Below are 19873 nucleotides of genomic sequence, written 5' to 3' on the forward strand. Positions count from 1 at the left end.
TCACCAAATGGGACAGGTGCAGGGGGTCTCAGCCTGGTTTAGAAAGATCTTACTCCTTTTCTTATAAGGTCAGAGAGTAGAAGCAAAGCTCCAAGGAACAGACAGTGGATGACAGCCGGGTAAGGTGCCCTCGCTGCTTGAGGTTGAGGCAGCTTCTCTGCCCCATTTGTGAACAGGGTGATAAACTCCCTTTGCTTCCCATAGGATGATGGGAGATAAAACGAGATGACAGTGAAAAAAAAATATTAATTTAATCTTACTCTGCTGAAACTGTATCCTGTTTACAACATAAATATGCTTCAGGTTCTTTTGAGTTTAGCATTGTCCTGAGCTGTGTGATGAATCAAACTCATACCTCTTTCTCCATGGAAACTGCTACCAAGCCTCCAACTGCGCACCCTGTCCTGACTTATTAGAAAGTGTGTGTGTGTGTGTGTGTGTGTGTGTGTGTGTGTGTGCGCGCGCGCACACGCGCGCATGTGTGCAGAGAGGGCTGGGGTAAACAAAAACGAGTATCAAAAATGATCTCAAGTCTTTTGACTTTGAGGTGAGTGCCTGAACAGCAGAGGCAAGACAGTTTAGATGGGACAAAGTAGTTCAGTTTTAACAATGAATCAGTAGTGCCTGGGGGACAGCTAAATGGATTTGTCTATTAGGTGAGTGAATTTATGATTTTGAAGCTCAGAATAGTGAGTTTGGACCTAAAACAGAGGTTTGAAGCTTTCAAGAAAAGAAACATGAACCAGGAATGGTGGTGCATGCCTTTAATCCCAGCACTTGGGAGGCAGAGGTAGGAAGATCACCGTGAGTTCAAGGCTACCCTGAGACTACATTGTGAATTCCAGGTCAGCCTGGGCTAGAGTGAAACCCTACTTGAAAAAACAAAACAAAAAAACAAAGAAAATAAAAGAAACATGAGAGGAAGCCAAAGAAAGAGAATTTCTACAATTCAAAAAAAAAAGAACAAACAATGGTCTTTGGGTTGGTAGAACAAAACGGCCTCTGGGTGGTGTGTGGTGGTGGTGGGGGGCGTCAGGGGATGTAGTACAGCCAGTTATTGATACCATTTGGCTACCAGAGAAACAGAGCAGTGCAGGAATGGTGATAGATCATTTTCAGTCTATAATTAGAAAAAGAAAAGATGTTATTTAAATTGGAGAATGAAAATTTTGTTTAGATTTTTGTTTGCTTATTTGTTTTTGAGGTAGGGTATCACTCTAGCTCAGGCTGATCTGGAATTTACTGTGTGCACTCAGAGTGGCCTTGAACTCATAGTGATCCTCCTACCTCTGCCTCCTGCATGTATCACCATGCCTGGCTTTAGATTTTTTTTCTTGCTCCTAGTACATATTAATATTAGATGCCTGGTACAAAGCTCACATTTTAAAAATGGTTAAATGTTGGGGCTGGAGAGGTGGCTTAGTGGTTAAGGCACTTGCCTGCGAAGTCTAAGAACACATATTCAAATTTCTAGGTTCCACATAGCCAGATGCCCAGTGATGCAAGTGTTCAATGTCAGACATATACCCAAGGGGGCACATGTGTTTGGAGTTCGCTCATAGTAGCTGAAAGGCCCTGGTGTGCCCATTCTCTCTCTCTCTCTCTCTCAAAAATAAATAAAATAAAATAAGCTGTTAAATGTTGAATGGAAAAAAGAAAAGGACAAGGCAAAACAGATAAAGTGTCATAATAAACAGGATAAAGGATGAAGGAAAAAACCTACATTCTTTGAGTACCTGTTAAGCTTCAGGCTCTTTATGTTCATAATCCTTGTGGATGTATCCAAAAAGAGATTAAATCATCTGCTCAAAGTCACTGACCCACTGAAGGATGGTGGTAATTTGGCATCATCGGCTCACAAAGCTTCTGCTCTTCCATTACATATTACTGCCTTTCCAGGTAAAAGGCAGTAATGTGTTCTGCCAAATGTGTGCTCCTTTACACCCTCCAGCCGGGTAGGAAAAGTGAAGGGGAGGACAGGAGGGAGGAAAGGGAGAAAGATCTTCAAAGATAGGAAGTTGTAGTTGAACTGTATTGGCACACATTTCATTATGATGTATGAAGGTAAAATAATTTGCTGGAAAAAGTAGGGCAAAGGAATTAAGACACCTACTAACATCTGAGAGGGATGTACAAGGAAGGATCACTGGATAAATAAAAGTACTGTGAGCATTGCTGAAGACCTAGGTGAACTTAATGCCAGAGCAGCCCCAGTGTACATGTCTATACTGGAGCAAGGAAAGTAGATTTTAAGAAAGACCAGGAGGGCTAGAGAGCTGGCTTAGCTGTTAATGTGCTTGCCTGCGAAGCTTAGGAACTTATGCTCAAATCTTTAGGTACCACGTAGTCAAACGCACAGTGAAGCAAGTGTCTGGAGTTTGTTTGCACCCATTCTCTTTCTCTCTCAATAAATAAATAAATAACTAAATTTTAAAAAGAATGTTAGAAAAAAGAAAGACTAGGGAAGCGTTTATAGGATAAACACATTAAAGTAAAAAGGAGATTGGCAAGAGAGCTATTTGAGTTATCATTTGGAGATCTAATATGGATAAGAAATAAAGCCCAGAATAGACTATCATACCAAGAGACAATGAACAGGTCAAGCAAGGGCTCACTTGCAGCTTACTAATGTTACTGAGTGAAAAGCAATTCTCCTAGTGCAAAGCAAGTCTTCTGTCACCATCACCTGTTTCACTTCAACAAACCACTCCAAGCACCTGTTCTTAAGCTGCTCTAGTTTTGGAATTTGTTTTTACAGTAATATAAAAATCAAGAACACATTTGTTCTGGGTTACCTGATTCTTTGTAGTTAAATAATCTTTGCCCCAGATAAGTTTATCACACATGAAGAATGGAAACATGACATTTCATAACTCTTATCCATCAGCATAGCAAAGGATAGGGCCAGTATACAAGAGAAGTAACAACAAAAGGCTGAGCTGGTGAATGACCAGGATTCTTAACATCTGGTATAACACAAAAATTAACTTAGTTTTATCTCTTTTGTTCCACGCTGTTTCCATTCAGTACAGTGTGGTTGTGTTCTAGTGGAAATAGACTAACTGTGTAAGTCAATCAGCCAGATATGAGACAGAACACTGTACCTACTGTAACTTCAGAAATCTGTCTTTTCAGAAACTGAAGAATACCTTCCTATTAATCATCAGTACTAGCTTCTAAGACTGCTGTATCTCACAGCAAGGAAATTAGACAGAAACTGACATAACAGCAACACAGAAATTGTTAAAAACACATAAGTCCCAAAGGCTTTTTTTAGAGGACACCATAAATTTGCCTTATAGATCTGTAAGTTTTCTGAATATAAAATCTCTTCTTACTTTATCACTGATGGTCTGACACCTTCACAGATTAGTCCTAAAAACCCAAGGTAACTCTAGAGCCTCAGAATCAGCCAGGGAACATATGTAGTCAAGGTTGCACAAAACTACCTATATAGCAAATGTATAAAACTTATTACCTTTAACAAGGCACGTATGTAAAACCCTAACAGTTTCAAGACAGTTATGAATGTATTATAGTTCAAAAATTAGAAGGACCAAGAAAGATAAAAAGACCAGTATGTAAAGTTTGCCTTTTGAGATCAGGGAATTATTCGCCTGGATGGTTAAATGATCTAAAATAATATTACTTTAATTTATTTTATTCACGTGACTTTCATGTAAGACTGTGGCTACACCAGAATAAAAGGCACAGGATTGTTTACAAATCATCCTTACTTGAAAAACTCAACAACTATTCCACAGAAACCCATACAACTCATACAGATGATGAAAAATTACAGATGTCATGAGTACTAAGGTTGTTCTTCAGCATCGAAAAAGAAAGATCTAAAGTCAAGTTATTTTCTGACATTCCTGCCTACATAAAAATTTTACATCTTCTGTGAAACTTATTTTTAAATGTGCTAAGTACTACTGAACCAATCACCTAACAACTCACATCTTAAAACATATTTAGCATTAAAAACTGAGAAATTACTACTGTGTTATCAAGAAGTGTCATTCTCTGTGTAGGCAACCTTATTGCTATCACTGATTGTAGTATATTTTGAAAACTGGACACCTCATTTCTAAGTAGTCTTAGAAACTATAATTAGTTGAATTCCAGCGATCAAGCAGGAAGACTGGTTTATTCATAGACCACTTTGTGCACCAGCATGGTCATTTATCTTGCCTCCAAGTCCTGAAGCTATAGAGAACCTCTAGAAAGGGCCCATTTACACTTGAGATTCTTACAATGTCTCCACAATTCCTGGAATCTACAGTCAAACTGATTATTATGACGCCACAGGAAACTGCTGAAGCTCACACCCACCAAGCCACGCAAGCATTTACTGAGACTTTACTAGGTTCCTTGTATTTACTATTTCTATTTTAATTGGGCTGAAAGGTTACCCACATACATGTCAGGGAAACACAGGAGTATGTTAACAGTAACATAGTAATGCAAACTCTATATAAGCTAGCAGTCAGTCTTAAGATTTAGCACCTAGGCTCTACTGAACCAGAAACTCTCACCAGTACTCTACCTGATGATGTTCACTCATATAGGTTCTTAGAACCTAGATGCAAGCCAATACTATGTGATTATCTCAGAACTGATTTTAGAGGATCTCTGCTTTCCCTAAATGTATGATTAATCTGTTAATTATTTTTATATTCTCTTAAATCAATGGGCTGTCTAAGAGCTATACACTAGAGAAAGATAATATTGTCTACTAGAATAAAGGCTAGTTAAGACCGTCAGTTTCACAGCTGAAGGAAACCTGTTTGTCATTCTGCCCTCCTTTCTTCTTTCCTCTCTTTCTCTTTCCCTCCCTCCCTTCCTCCCTCCCTCTTTCTTTCTTTCCTTTTCTTTTCTTCCAAGGCAGGGTCTCACTGTAGTCCAGGCTGACCTGGAATTCACTATGTAGTCTCAGGGTGGCCTTGAACTCATGGTGATCCTTTTACCTCTGCCCCCCAATATATTTTTATTCGAGCAAGAAAGAGGGAGAGAGAATGGGTGAGCCAGGGCCTCCAGCTGCTACAAACTCCAGACACATGTGCCAATTTGTACATATAGTTTATGCAGGTCCTGGGGAACTGAACCTGGGTCCTTTGGTTTGCAGACAAATGGCTTATCCACGAAGCCATCTTTCCAGCCCCTTTCTTTTCTTTATTTCCTCTTTCTTAAAAATGCCAAGTGCTTCCTCAGTCCTTCCACCTAATCTAATATCACATTAATTACACTGCTGTGGTATTCTTATAGTTAGGGTTTATCACATTTATTTGGGGCTGAAAATGTAGCACAGCTAGTAGAATACTTGCCTAGCACACTCAAAGCCCTATAATAAATCTCAAACGCATAAACTACTCAGGTCGAGGAGGCAGGAGGATCAGAAGTTTAAGGTTATCCATGACTACATAGTGAGCTTGTTTGAGGCCAGCCTGGGATACATGAGACCCTATCTCAAAAGAAAATTACATTTATTACTTGTCTGCCCATGAGTGAATTTCTTAAGCTAAGTCTTGGGAATAGTATCTACCTCACAGTATTATTATTATATTTACTTTAACCTGTGCCAAGACATGTATGTAATATCTATCTATCTGTCTATCTATGTATTCAACTTAATTGTAATTAAAGAAATTCAGTTAAATAATTGAGTTTATTAAATTGAAAGATTTAATTATTTTTTTGGTGCTGAGGAATGAACCGAGGGTCATATGCACTCTAGACAATTTTTAAAACTTTTGAGTCATTTACTCTGAATGTGTGAAAACATAGGTATTTTTTTTTTTCTCAATAAGCATGTAAGACAATCAAAACCTTTCTGAAAGGCAACACATAATATAAAACCAATGCTATAAAATGTGTACATGCCCCTTAACTCCAAAACAGAATTTCTACAGACTTGTCCTAAGGAAGTAATGATCCAGCAAGAAGAATGTTTCTGAGTCTTGTTTTGTAGTTTAACCTAGAAATAACTGAGATGTGTTCTAATAAGGAAGTGATTATAATTTAGAATAGATATATACCATAAATTACCATAAAGCTACCACAAATGATGTTACAGAAATATATTTCTTGCCACTGAAATCTCATAAGATACAATATTTAAGTGGGGAACAAAGGCTGTAGAGCGATATACAAAGCTATATCCACACACATATGACTTCAATAATTAATCTTATTTGCACAAAATTCTTACTCAGGAGGAATTAATATCTGTAACATGAAAGCCAATCCTTTCTCTCATGTAAATATATTTTATTTACATGAGAGAAAGAGAGGAGAGAGAGACAGAGACAGAGACAGAATGGGCACACCAGGGCCTCTAGCTACTGCAAACAAACTCTACATGCACGTGCTACCTTGGGCCCCTGGCTTTACATGAGTACTGGGGAATCAAACCTGGGTCCTTTAGCTTTGCAGGCAAGTGCCTTAACCACTAAGCCATCTCTCCAGCCCCTTTCTTTTCTTAAGTAGTTGAAAATAGTTCAAATGGTTTATAGTATTAGGTGTCTTCAATGAAAAGACCACTAGTAGCTGGTGAGAACGCTTTATAGCCAGCACTCCTACTTTACAAACTATGGTAAAGGTCCAGCTTTTGGTATTTGTTAAAATGCCAAATTGGTTGCAGACTGACATGTTTATAAAATACAGTGAAAATGACTTAATAGAAAAATGGAATCTAAAAGGCACATAAAATGTAAACCTTGATTTAAAAGCATTTCAAATTCACAAACATAAAGTTACTCCATCAAATTAACTTTTCACATTTTTATTCTGTTTCTTTACCTATTTCATCAATAACAGCTGACAGCCTAGAAACCATGCTTTCAGTAGCACTGCCTAAAGTTTCAGGAAGTGATTTTACCATGGACTATGCCAATAACTACACCAAGCAGACTGGATTTTGATCTCACTTTTGGAGACTTCTTGTGAAGAGAAAACTTTCTCCTATTACATTTACTAGCCTATAATGCTTTAATGTAAGTAGACATTTTCAATAAAGTTGTGTACAATTTTAAACTACCAGTAATTTCCCCAAAGAATCACATATAATCTCTTTTAGTAGAGACCTGGCTTCAGAGAATTAATGTACATATTAGCATTAAGGGATTAAGTTGCTTATTCGCACTCAATTTAAGTAAGACAACCTGCCATTTTCTTGTCAAAGTCCATGTAATCCCGGAGGGGACAGTTGAGAGAGCCTGTGCTATTCTACTTAAAGAAAACTTCTTTGGACTGAGGCCAAAGTAATGAAGATTATAAACACTTTATTTTATATTGAGATGAAAAATCACCTTAAATTTCAAGTGATTCCCTGAAAATATGTACCCTGTTCTCCAGAAAGTTTCATAATCTAAAAAATCTTGAAAGAGTTATGGACAAGAAGCTGGGAAGTCCCAAAAGTATTTATAGTAACAGAAGATACAAAAACATTATAACCATGTTTTAGAAGTGTCATGAATTTAATCTCTTGGTAGAAAAAACAGAATTATGCCTAGCACTGTGCCTTACATAGTAAACAGTTCAGGTCTCCAAGCTATACTGAATAGTCAGTAAGGTGAGGTGCTTGGGTTCTAGCAAGTGAGAGGAGCTTGGACAGATGTAGACTTGATGAGCAGTGATTCAGTAAGAAGGAACAGAAGGCTGGAATACAATAAGCTATGAAGCTCAGCCAGAACTGAAAGGAGGCCCACAGAGAAAGTTACAAAGTAGTAAACTAAGTTTCTTTCTTCCTCTCTCCCCTCTTTTCCAGTGCCAGGGATAGAACCCAGGGCCTCACATGGTAGGTGAGCACCACCCATGTGCTACATTTCCAGCAATAAATGTTTCTAAAATTAAAGGAAGAGGTACCTGAAAAGTAAAAATGGTGGTATCAAATCCATGTAAATACTCATATTAGATCCTTCTTATTTTATATAAAATGTATGTGTGGTTTTCTGTTTGTTTCTGTTTAAAGAGAGAGAGAGAGAGAGAGAGAGAGGGAGAGAGAGAGAGCGAAAATTGGTGTGCCAGGGCTTCAACCACTGAAATTGGACTCTAGACACCTGTACCACCTAGTGGGCATGTGCAACCTTGGGCTTGCCTGACCTTTGTCTGGCTTATGTGTGATCTGAAGAGAAATTGAACATGGGTCCTTAGGCATCACAGGCAGGTGCCATAACCGCTAAGCCATCTCTCAAGCCCTGATTTTTTTTTTTTTTTTTTGAGACAGGTTCTCAGGAAGCTCAAGTTGGCTTCAAATCTGCTATGTATCCAAGGATGACCTAGAACTCCCAACTGTTGGGATCACAGGCATGCACTATTATCCCCAGCCTTAAAACATGTTTAAAAATTAAGACAGAAGGGCTGAGGATGTAGCTCAGTGGTACAGTGCTTGCCTAGCATGCACAAGGCTCTGGGTTCAATACCCAGCACCTCACAAAAAAAATTAATGAAGAACTCAATTACAGTGTAGTACAAAAATCTAAAAGTGCAGCGTGATCCACTTTTACAAATGCATTCACCAGTCTACCACCACTCGATCAAGTAGGACATTTCCTGCCAGCCATCCTCCCCTCTGCCCACGGCATACTGATCGCCATTGATCAGCTTTGCTTGTTTCTGAATGTTATGTAGTGGACCAACACTGAATATGCTTTCACGTCTGGCTTCGTTCCCTCAATCTTAGACTTTTGGGGCATCAGTTGTATGTTCCTTTTTATTGCCAAGTAGTACCTTTTTATTATTTTATTTTATGAGAGAAAGGAGAAAATGGGCAAATGCCAGGACCTTCAGCATGCTGCAAACCAACTCCAGATGCATGCACCCCCTGTGTGCATGTGTGACATGGTGTGCTTGTGTCACTGTGCATCTGGCTATGTGGGACCTGGAGATTTGAACATGAGTTCTTAAGCTTCACAGGAAAACACTCAACTGCTAAGCTAGGCTTTGCAAGCAAGTGTCTCAACTGCTTAAGTTAGGCTTTGCAAGCAAGCACCTCAACTGCTAAGCTAGACTTTGCAAGCAAGCGCCTCAACTGCTAAGCCAGCTCTCCACCCAAGCAGTGCTTTACTGTATGAATATACTACATACCCATTTATTCCACCATTAAGGAGGAGTTATTGCTTCTAATGCTGTATAAGTAAAGCTGCTCTGCATAAGCACTCTTTTTTATATTTATATTTACTGTTTTGAGAGAGTGAGAAAGAGGCAGATAGAGAGAGGGGGGAAGGAGGGAAAGGGTGTGCTGGAGCCTCTAGCCACTGCAAACAAACTCCAGACGCATGTGCCACGTTGTGCATCTGGCTTATGTGGATAGTGCAGAATTGAACCTAGGTGCTTTGGCTTTGCAGGCAAGCGCTTTGACCTCTAAGCCATCTCACACGAGCACTCTTATATAGACCTTTTGGTTGACATAAACATTCACTGTTTTGCATATATGCCTACAACAGACTGGACTTCTAAAGTTACTGCATCAATTCCTCATTTGCAATGTTTGAGAGTTCTAACTTAGCGTTATATTTAATTTTTAAGAGATGGGGTTTCACTATGTTACCCAGGCTGGCCTTGAATTTCCCATGTTAGTCTCCTGAGTAATGGGACTATAGGCATGTGCCATTGTACATGTAAATACCTTTATTTTGTATTGAACTTCCTGTATGAACATGTTCTACCTCTGAGTAATGACTCTCAGTCCCTCATACAGTTTTTAAATTAAAAAAAAAAAAAACCCTTAAGCTACATCATAAGAGTTTTGAGGCTTTCCTTTGTGGTGACTTTGTTATTTTTACCTCTACCTACTGCAAGTAGAGGTAACATAAACAGAATGCTCACAAAGAAGACATACGAGATGACTCCAGGGAGGACAGTAAGAAATGCTTCTAATTTGTTTTTTATTGTTTTGGATAAAAAAATAAGTTTTACTATTATTTAATATATAAATGAATACTAACTAGTGCCCTTATTCAGATAGTTATGTTTATTCACCTTGGACTAACTGTGATTTATTACCATTTGGATATGCTTGATTGAACAGAGTTTTGGAATGCCTAACTCAACTGGCTCTTGCCAAATGGAGGAGTAGCTATAAGAGTCTTACAACGAAACTAACAAATATGAGCAAACAATAAAAAAAAGGCTCAACTGATGGTTATGTTTTCAAAAAAAATCTGAAGATTAAAATCTATGATTATCTAACCAATCAGATCTTAAAAGGAACAGGCCACAAATACTCCAAAAAGATAAAACTTTAAAATATTACTTAATTTTACTGTATTTTGCCAATACATTTTTAATATTTATTTGCATGTGTGTGTGTGTGTATGAAGATACCAGGACCTCTTGCCACACCAGATACTTGTACCACTTTTTACATCTGGCTTATGTAGGTAGCTTGGGAATTAAACCTGGGCTAGCTGACTTTGCAAGTGCCTTTAACCACCAAACCATCTACCTAGACCTGTCAACAAAAATTTGAATCATAAAATATTCCTTATCTTAGGTCATCCTTTTGGTTTCTTGGGGGCTTTATTTTATAATGGATATAAACAGTAGTACAAAATGAAGACTATATAATTTTAAAGTAAATTTGTGTATATTAGGGTTACATGGTCAAATTTTACCAACATGACACAATGAAGAGTTCAGATTCTCTTGTTTTAATACCAGTATTTCTTAGTGTTAGGCTAGCTAATACTTATGCATAGGTGAACTTTCAATTTTTAAAGCCATATACAATAAGGTATATTCCACAGAAATAGATAGCTGCTACTTAATGCTAAAACAACACAGTAGGGGAGAAGGGAATCAGGACAGAACCAGGAAGAGGTTCTTACCAGGAAGAGGCATAAGGGGAATTTCCTGGTTACTGGTACTAGTCTATATCTTGGAAGGTATTTTTATTATACCCATGTCAGAATCAAGTAAATGGTACATTTAAGATAAGCTTCAGTCTATGTAAATTTTATCTCATAAGAAAAAAAAAACAGGATCCATTAAAAACACTGACATCTAGTTAATGACATGAATGTTGTCTAGGAGTAAATTTTCGTAATGCTTACAACTAACTTTGAGATGTGTTGAAATAAGGTAGACTACAGTATAGATAGAGGGATAGACATATAGAGAAAACAGTAAAATTTATAGAATCTAGATGACAGATACATGGATGTTCACTGCGTAACTCTCTCAACTTTTCTGTCTGCAATTTTTCATAAAATGCCGAGAAAAATAACACATCTATTAAAGAGCTCAAAATGACCAAAATTAATAATTTTAAATAGTGTAGTGATAGACAGGCAAGTTAGAAATTCAAAGAGGAAAAAGGTAGGAACATTCAAGCACCACTGCTTTGAGATATAGGAGCCCTTCCTTAGCCTCAGGATATGTTTCAAAATCCCTAGTGGATGCTAGAAATTGTGGATAGCACCAAATTCTACATATACAATGTTTTTTCCTGTACATACATAACTATGATAAAGTTTAACTTGACATTAGGAAAAGTAAGAGACTAACAACAATAACGTAGAACAATTAAGAATATTTGTTGCAATAAGCTATTTCAATGTGGTCTTTTCCTCTGTCCTAAAATATATTATGGTACTATACTGTATTTTTGGACTATGGAAAGTGAAACTAGGAATAAGGGGACAGTCCTATATTCTGTATGTAGTAAGAATTATCCCTGTTTCACAGACTAGCAAACTGAAATTAAAAAAATAAAACAACCTATATCCAGGGTCACAGAATGTGAAGCCTAGCCAAGAGCTGGATTCACCTTGTTCGAATTCTGCATCCTCTTGATTCACATTCCCTACAAGGGCTTCTCTGAACCAATACATCTTTCTTCAACATAGATCATGCCTATATGGACCAGCTCTGACTGCTTGGAAGTTCCTTCTTGCAGAATGGACTAAAACCGGTACTTCCATGTTCTACTTGCTAGGTGTGATTCTTTGGGGTCCTATGGACTCTTCCTCACATGACTGGCCTTCATATCAAATGAAAAGATGTGAAATCTGAATAAGATCTCTGTTACAGCTAGTATTTTTAAAACATTATCTAACAAAGTTACAACTGGATATACAACGAAGATTGGTGACTCATAAAGCTGAGATGAAAATGAGAACATATTAGAACCAAAGGTATGTAATCAAGAGTAGACTCCACACATCACACCACATGTACTACACATGTACAGAGATGACTCAAAACACTGTCTTCTAACATTCACCTTTCTTTGAAAATTACATCTATAACATGTGATTCATACAGTATGTTGTTGTTGTTTTTGGTCTTAGGTTATTTTCTTGAGAAGTTCATGTTAAATGAGACTAGACCTAAGATTTTTTTCTTGCATTTTTTAGTCACCTGATCGATTCTTTCTCATGTTATTTCCCCTTTTTGTGCTTTGGTTTGTAATTATAATTTCCAGGAAACTTATGTACAATTAGGTACACATCTAAGAGTACTTTTATTTTATAAATTACCACAGGTGGCCAACCTGTATGAATAATATGTTAATGAAATCTTAAGTCTATTTTCCTTTTGATGCTGAGAAAATATTTTTTCAAAGGTAAGATTATAAGGAATGAGCAACTGTGATGATTATCTTCAAGCCCCCCCCCCCAGCTGACCTGGAACCCACTCTGTAGTTCCAGGCTGACCTCAAATTCACAGCAATCACCTGGTTTTGATGATAATCTTTAATTCACTTCTGAGTATGTACAACATTCTAAAGCTGTATTTTGCTACTTGATAAATACATACAAGGATTCCCCAAAGCCCTCTTAAAGTCACAAATCTTGCCCCTTTAAACAATATACACTACTATAGCAATAAAAATAAACAATAGTTTTACTTTGAAAACTTTGCCTTATTTAAGGACCCAGAGTTCAGACATGGAAAACTTATTTCACAGCCCAATGGAATCTGAATAAGACTGTTTTTTTTCCTCTTGATGTCTGAGGTTGTTAGTGTTGGAAGGAATCCTGGAGATGATTATAGTTGCAGGAATGGATGTGCAGGCGATTCAAATGATTAGTCCATAACAGAGCCTGAACCACAGGACAACAGCAGGACCCCCCTCCCCCCAATTCCTGGCCCAGTGTCCTTTCCATTTTACAACATTGTCAAAAACAAGTGTTTAAAAAGTGATTATGTCTACCCATTACCTCAACTTCACTGAATTTCAGTCTGGTCAGTCATGATGTCACTTCCTACTGTGAATGAGTATATTTTTCCCCTTAGTCTTGCTATCTTCACTTCATTACGATACAGCAATTACAAAACATACTAAATTCATACCAGTTCTCCTCTTATTTCTGTTCTCAAGGATACCAACAGTCTCTAAAATGCCTTGACCTTCCTTTTCATTACATTTATTTCACGTAGTCAATAGCCAACTATTACAAAATTAGGAACCAAAAGGATTTATTTTAAAACGTAGAGTGCACATGGTAGTGTTGTGTCTCTTCCTCAAAGAGCCCGATAAAGATGTCCAATGCTATGCATTCTATGCTGATGCTTTCTAGAGAAAGCCCAGCGACAGCCTCGCTATTAAGGAAGAGACCTATTGTGGGTTGTGGTGCGAGGCCAAGAATAAGGTTCGGGATCCGACCTAAAACAAATATGGAGGTGAAAAGGCACAAGGAGCTTGCTGGACCCACTAGGGACAGGATATTTAGTGTCAGTAGAAAAGAACGATGGGTACCCAGGAAGCACGTACCCACCGGACAATGACAGGGCAGGCGGGGCAAACGGAATCCTGCTCAGGGAAAAACTCAACAAGTCTGGAAGATGAAGGATGAACTGCGAGATGGACGGATGCTGCCATGAGCCTCTCGCTGGCCTCTGGATGACCACTAGCCCTTTCCAGGATTTACCGCCACCAGCCTTCGCTGGTTTGGGGGGGGGGAACGACAGACAGCCATTTGCTCTCTGCACCCCCCCCCACACACACCTGCCTGGACGATCGCCCGGGACCCCTCGGGGTGTGTGTGTGGGGGGGGTGTGGGGGAAGCTGACACCCTCCACCCTGGGGACCGCTTCCCGGTCCTCACGGGCTTCCCGGGAGGAAGGTGGCGTCGGGCCTGCCGGGCCGGACCCGCCTTCGAAAAGTGGGCGGCATGCATGGCCGCCCCAGTGGCCGGGAACCCTTCGCCTCGGCCCGGGGCTTCTTCCTGCGCAGCGCTGCCGGGCGCCGGGGCCGTGGCGGGCCGGGCTCGAGGTGATGGGGAAAGGGGGCGGGCGCGCCATCGCGAAGGGAAAATGGTGGGCGGGCGGGCCCGCGCCGCGCCGCGCCGCCGTACTCACCCGGGCGGGCCAGTGCGGGTAGCCCTTCATCTTGGCGAAGACCAGGTCGCCCGCTTTGTACTCGCGGGGCCTCGGACGCGCCATCCCGGCCGCTCTCTCCTGCCCGCTCGTCCTTGGTCTCTGCGAAGGAAAGATGCCCGGAGGCCGTGCCCTCCACCTCCGCGGGCCGACGGAGCGCGCTTCCCCCCACCCCGCGGGCCTGGAGCCGGGCGGGCGGGCGCTCCGGTGAGACGAGGGGGGAAGCGGCGAGGTGGCGGCTGAGAGACGAGCGGGTGGGCGGAGGGGGGGGGGAGGTGGTGGTGGTGGTGGTGGTGGTTTTGGGGGCGCAGCAGCAGCAGCAGCAGGCCCGGCAAATCACCGCCCGGCAGCGGGGGAGGGGTCCGGCCGCGCCGAGTCCCGCCGCCGAGCGCTGCTCACAGGCGCCGCGTCGCCAGCCTCATGCCGCTGCCGCCGCCGCCGCCGCCGCCGCCGCTTCCCCGCCGAGCTGCTGGGCTCCGCGCGAGCGCCGGGCCTCCTCCGAATTCCTCCTCGGGCAGCGACCACAAACACGATCTTATTATTGTTCTCGCGCGCGCTCGGCATCCCACCCCTCCCGCCCCGCTTCCCTCCCCTTGAGCGCCGGCCGGTTAATTTCTAGGTCCACGGCCCGGTTTCCGCGGAGAAACCTCGCGCGCGCGCGCGCGCGCGTGTACGTGTGTGTGTGTGTGTTATGTGCCGCCCGGCTGCTCGGAGGACGGACGGATGGGCGGGCAGGGCACACGGTGGGTGCGTCCTCCCGCCGCTGCCAAGCTCGTGCCGCGCGGGTAGAAGCGCCCCTACTCCGAGGAAGCCCGCTGCCTGCTCTCTTTTGTTCTTTGGCCTCGAGCTGAGCTACAGCGGCACAGCCAATCACCACCGGCCGCCCCCTTCCTCCTGCCCGCGCCCCCCAGTCCTTGCCCACCTCCCGCGCGGACTGCACCCCAGCCTGGCTGGCTACCCACCCCCGCCCCCGCCGGCTACTTTTCGCGGGTGCTCTCTGGTGAGTAGGGCACAAAGGCACCCCAGACCTGGCGGGGGGGGGGGGGGACAGCCTTAAGAGGGGACTCGCTGCTTACGTACCTGGCTATTGGCAAGCGCTGGCTGACATCCTTGGGTTCTGGCCCCAAGTCTGCCTTCATAATGCTGTGACTTACCTGGGCCGGTTGCTTAACCCCAAGTCATATAGGGAGCATCTTCTTGGCCGATTGGCACAGTCAGTTTCAGACATGGATCTAGAGAAATCAAACGTCCATAGCGGTTTTGCTTCCCCGTGTGTGGCCTTCTTCGTAGGCCAACAATTTTTGGGGGGGAGGACTTACTCCGACAGGTCAGCTGTTTTCAATTCTTGGTACATTTTGCACCCATGTCTGGTTGGTGATTTCAGTAAGTCTACAATAAACTTGTGTCTTCACCTTCGTTTTACTGTGAATTCGCCTGGGTGCTTTCAAAAGACACTTTGCAAACAAGAATTTCAATAATATTCTGTTTGATGAGAAGTAAATAAAAGAATTAGGTCTTTTCTGGGTCTGCCCACCGAATGAATGCTGTCTTTCGTCATCTCAAACCTTCCAATTATCTGCCTCCCTCATTTGCCTGTAGAATTGTGTTTTTGTTTTTGTTTTTGTTTTTTTTTTTTCTCTAGCCCAGGTGATTGACCTGGAATTCACTATGTAGTCTCAGGCTGGCTTCGAAATCACAGCCATCCTCCTACCTCATCTCCTCAGTGTTGGGATGAAAGGTGTGGTGACAGAAGTGTATATTTTAATGCAAAGCTTTCAGCGGTGGGCCTCCAATCGTGGATTGTAAAATTTCTAGATATCTATGCATCGTCTACTTTGTTCAGTGGTTGGATATTTATTTACTGGTGCATTTCCTTAGCATTGCATCTCGTGATTCCTCTCTTCCACTCTTTCTCACCTGTCCTACAAGTTCACTTCTTCATCTCTTCTCACTGGATTATTATTAGTCTAAGTCCCTTTGCCTCAGTTGTGATGATCTTCACATCTTGTTTTGTTTTTCTTCTAGAAATCGTCTTACATCCATCGTAGGGATCTGAAGAACACTTGCTGGATCCTTATGTCAAAGCCAAATCTTTCTAACAAGCTGCCAAAGTCCTAGCTGCCCAAAACTGTAATGGTCCAATGGCGCTGTGGGCACAGTGTGATTATGGGGAGGAGAAGAGAACTGAGGGGAAAGCTGAAAGCCATGGGAGGAAGTGAAGCTCGGTGGGGAGTGACATGATCATAATATGGGTTTAGGCCGAGTATTCTGGTGGCCAGTGTGGAGGCGGGTTTCATGGAAGGAGCTTGGAGCTGTGACCAGTGTTGAGGGGTTTCACCTGACTTATTGAGGGCGGATGGATAGGAAGAAGGGGAACTAAAACCTGATTCCTTGGTTTCTGTTATAAGCAACAGGATTAGTTTTAACACTCAACAAGGTGAGGAAGTCCACAAAGAATGGAGAGGGTGGAGATCAGATCATGAGTGGGCTTTGGGTATGTTGAGATTTCCATGGGTGAGTGAGATATTGGGTAGGCTGCTGAAAAGGTAGCCGGGCATAGTCAAGGCGGAATGTCGAGATTTAAGTGATACTGACACGCAAGTGGTGATGGAAACCATGACGCAGGAGACTTAGGATGAGAAAAGTGGTGTCTAAGTTTGGAGACAGGTAGCTCCAATATTTAAGGATCAGGTTAAATAAAACAAAAGCATAGTATCGTAGAAACCAGTAGCATTTCTAGAAGAAAGAAAAAGTCTGAGTTGATACCACAGGGAGAACGAATAAGCTCCTGAAAGAGATGGATACATTGACTATGGTCAGTGGGAAGTCATTGGTGGCTTTGCTGGGAATTGTTTTATTGAATGGTGAGAAGAAACCAGAATGGCAGCTTGAGACGTTCGTGAGAGAAGAAAATATGGAGGCAGAAGTGCAAAAAACCCTCATTCCGAACAATGAAGAAACAGGAGCAAAAAAAGCATAAAGAGAAGTTGATCTGTTGTGACTATTTGGCTGGTATTAGAGAGTTTATAAGGAGGAGAAGCTGCCAGGCAAGTGGTTCAAGACAGCCTAAAAGGGGATAATTGATGGAGTTTGGTTATTTTGAGAAGATGGGCATTTCTCCATCTAGACTTGTTTTCAGTGGTCTGACTGCTCAGCACCTATCATTTTGCCTGACTCCTGCCCTAACCAAGTCAGATGTAATAACACAGTTACATTGGATCCCCTATAGGCTGTCTCTGACTGATCATCAGGAGCCTCCTAATATGCCTGGCTGAGAGCCCATCTGTCTCTGCAGCCAGGTTAGATGCAGACCACCTTGCCAACACACTGCTGCTGGGGTGAGATATTGTCCCGTGGCTTTCACAGAAGATCAAGCTTTCTGGCTGGTTTCTCCACTTTATACAAAGGACTGATGTGGTGGCTGTTCTCGAACAAAGCTCTATTCAAGTATTTAACAGATAATGTGTAGCCCTTTAGAGATATCATCAGGAAAATACAAAAGAGCTTGGTGTATTTTCTTTTGGTCAGTGTGGTCTCAGGAGCTATTCTATTTGCTATATTAGCACTTGGGAGGCAGAGGCATGAGGATCAAAAATTCAAGGCCAGCCTTGCCTTGATAATGAGTTTGAGGCCAGCCTGGGATATACAAGACCTGTTTCAAAACCAAAAAAAAAAAAAATATGTAGAAGAACATATTAATTTTCTTTCTGAAATTTGGAAAGAAATCTTTTCAAATATAATAATAATATCAACATCCTTTCATAGCTCTTAATTTTAGTCTTGAAATTCCCATGGGCCAAATACTTTTCCATGCCTTTGGTTCCTTCCTCTATTTTGCCATACTTTTATCATCATACACATCCATATATTTTGCTTTTGCCTTTCATTTCAGGAGGCAACATCCAAATGGAACTCTTAATAGTTCCTTTAAATCCTCTCAAATCCAACCATTCCAATTTTCTAAAATCTATTCCTTTGCCCAATATTGTATATGGGATTATATATATATATATATTTAAACATTTTAAACACATAGTAAGTGCTCATTAAATGCTAGTTGATATTTTTGTTTTGCATATGCTGATGGGGAAAAAAAAACTATGAAAGGGGAGTCAGGAAAAGATGACATTAATCTGGCACACAATCAGCAGGTCAGAAGACAGCTCTCTGAACCTTACTTTAGAGTCCATCTCTACTTTTGCCACTTGAAGTGCTCTTAAATGTCTCCACTTCAATCCCAGGGGAGCTGGTTTCACACCCCTTGAAAGAGAAGGAGCTATAAGCGATCCATATTGAAAGTCAAATAGAATAATACACTCCTTGTGAGATAACTCTCACATGGAGTGAGCCTTAGTAGCCATTCTAGATTGGCAAAAGGCACCATAAAATCCACATGGGCATAATAGGAGAGAAGGTAGAGGTCCAAGGTTGGGGCCAGGTAGCATTTCTGAGCAGGGAGGGGTATCAGCAGCAACAATACCAAGTAAAAGAAGCAGAGAACACGTTCTTAATTATCTCAGAGACACGTCAGTCGTCTCAGAAGACACTGCTTGAGCCACCTGAGATTATCAAAGATCCTGGGAATTCTGAGACTGAGCTCAAAAACAATTTCTATTGCGATCATTTCCATCCTGTGCCAGACCGTGAAAGAAACTAGATCATTTTCATGAATAAGGTAGAAGGCATTCAGTTTGTAGAAGATATTAGAAGCTTGAATTTGCACAATTACCTACCATTTTTCCTAGTATGGTTCTCATGTTAGTGTGAATACTATTTCCGAGCATGCTGCTGAAAGAAGCAATAGGTCAATGTATTAGTCACTTTGCTTGTTGCTGTGGCCAGAGACCTGACCAGAAGCAGCTTTAGGAAGGCAAGGGCTTATGTTGGTCTACAGCTACGAGGGGGCACATTCCACCATGATAGGGAAGGCATGGCAGCAAGAGCAGGAAGCCAGCTGGGCACATTTCAGCCACAGTGAGGAAGCAGAGAGTGATGAGTACAGGTGCTCAAGCCAGCTCTCTCCTTTGCGTAAGCCCAGGACCCCAGCCCCTGGAATGGTGTTGCCCATAGTTAAGGTGGATCTTCTCACCTCAACCTAATCAAGACAGTCAGTCCCTCACAGGCATCCCCAGAGGCCATTTCCTAGGTGATTCGAAGAGCTGTCAAGCTGACAATCAATATGAACCGTCACAGCCAGCATTAGCATTAATCTCGTCCTTCATTTATTCAACGGGTAGTTGTTGAATAATGATATGTGCCAGTCATTGTTCTAGAGACCTGGGATCGCAGATGGCAAGGAGCATGGGGAAGGAAGGAACCGCACGCCAGAAGTGGTGTAGGACTCTGGAGAGGCTGCAATATGTAACTTTGAGCATCCCAGGGAGGATTGAAGAATGTGGCAAAAATAATATTTTGCTAGTCTAGGCCCAGACTTCTAGAGACCTAGATGCTTTCTTTTCCACCCTCTTAGAGTCCTGATCCACCATCTAAAGAATTATAACTACCTTCCACGCGTTCGAGGCCAGCCTGAGACTACGTCGCAAATTCC

The 19873-nt window shown here is 41.8% G+C and overlaps 1 protein-coding gene across 1 annotated transcript in view; it reads right to left on the minus strand.

The window, feature by feature from the left end:
• Positions 1-14493, minus strand: part of Hdgfl3 (HDGF like 3) — a 54139-nt gene extending 39646 nt beyond the window's left edge. Inside the window, exon 1 of the mRNA XM_004658229.3 lies at positions 14308-14493. Within this exon, the coding sequence (XP_004658286.1) occupies positions 14308-14391 (84 nt within the window). The 5' untranslated portion in view covers positions 14392-14493. The remainder of the gene's footprint in view (positions 1-14307) is intronic.
• Between the last annotated feature and the right edge of the window lie 5380 nt (positions 14494-19873).

Source organism: Jaculus jaculus, chromosome 3 (assembly GCF_020740685.1).
Source record: "Jaculus jaculus isolate mJacJac1 chromosome 3, mJacJac1.mat.Y.cur, whole genome shotgun sequence".
Classification (NCBI taxonomy): domain Eukaryota; kingdom Metazoa; phylum Chordata; class Mammalia; order Rodentia; family Dipodidae; genus Jaculus; species Jaculus jaculus.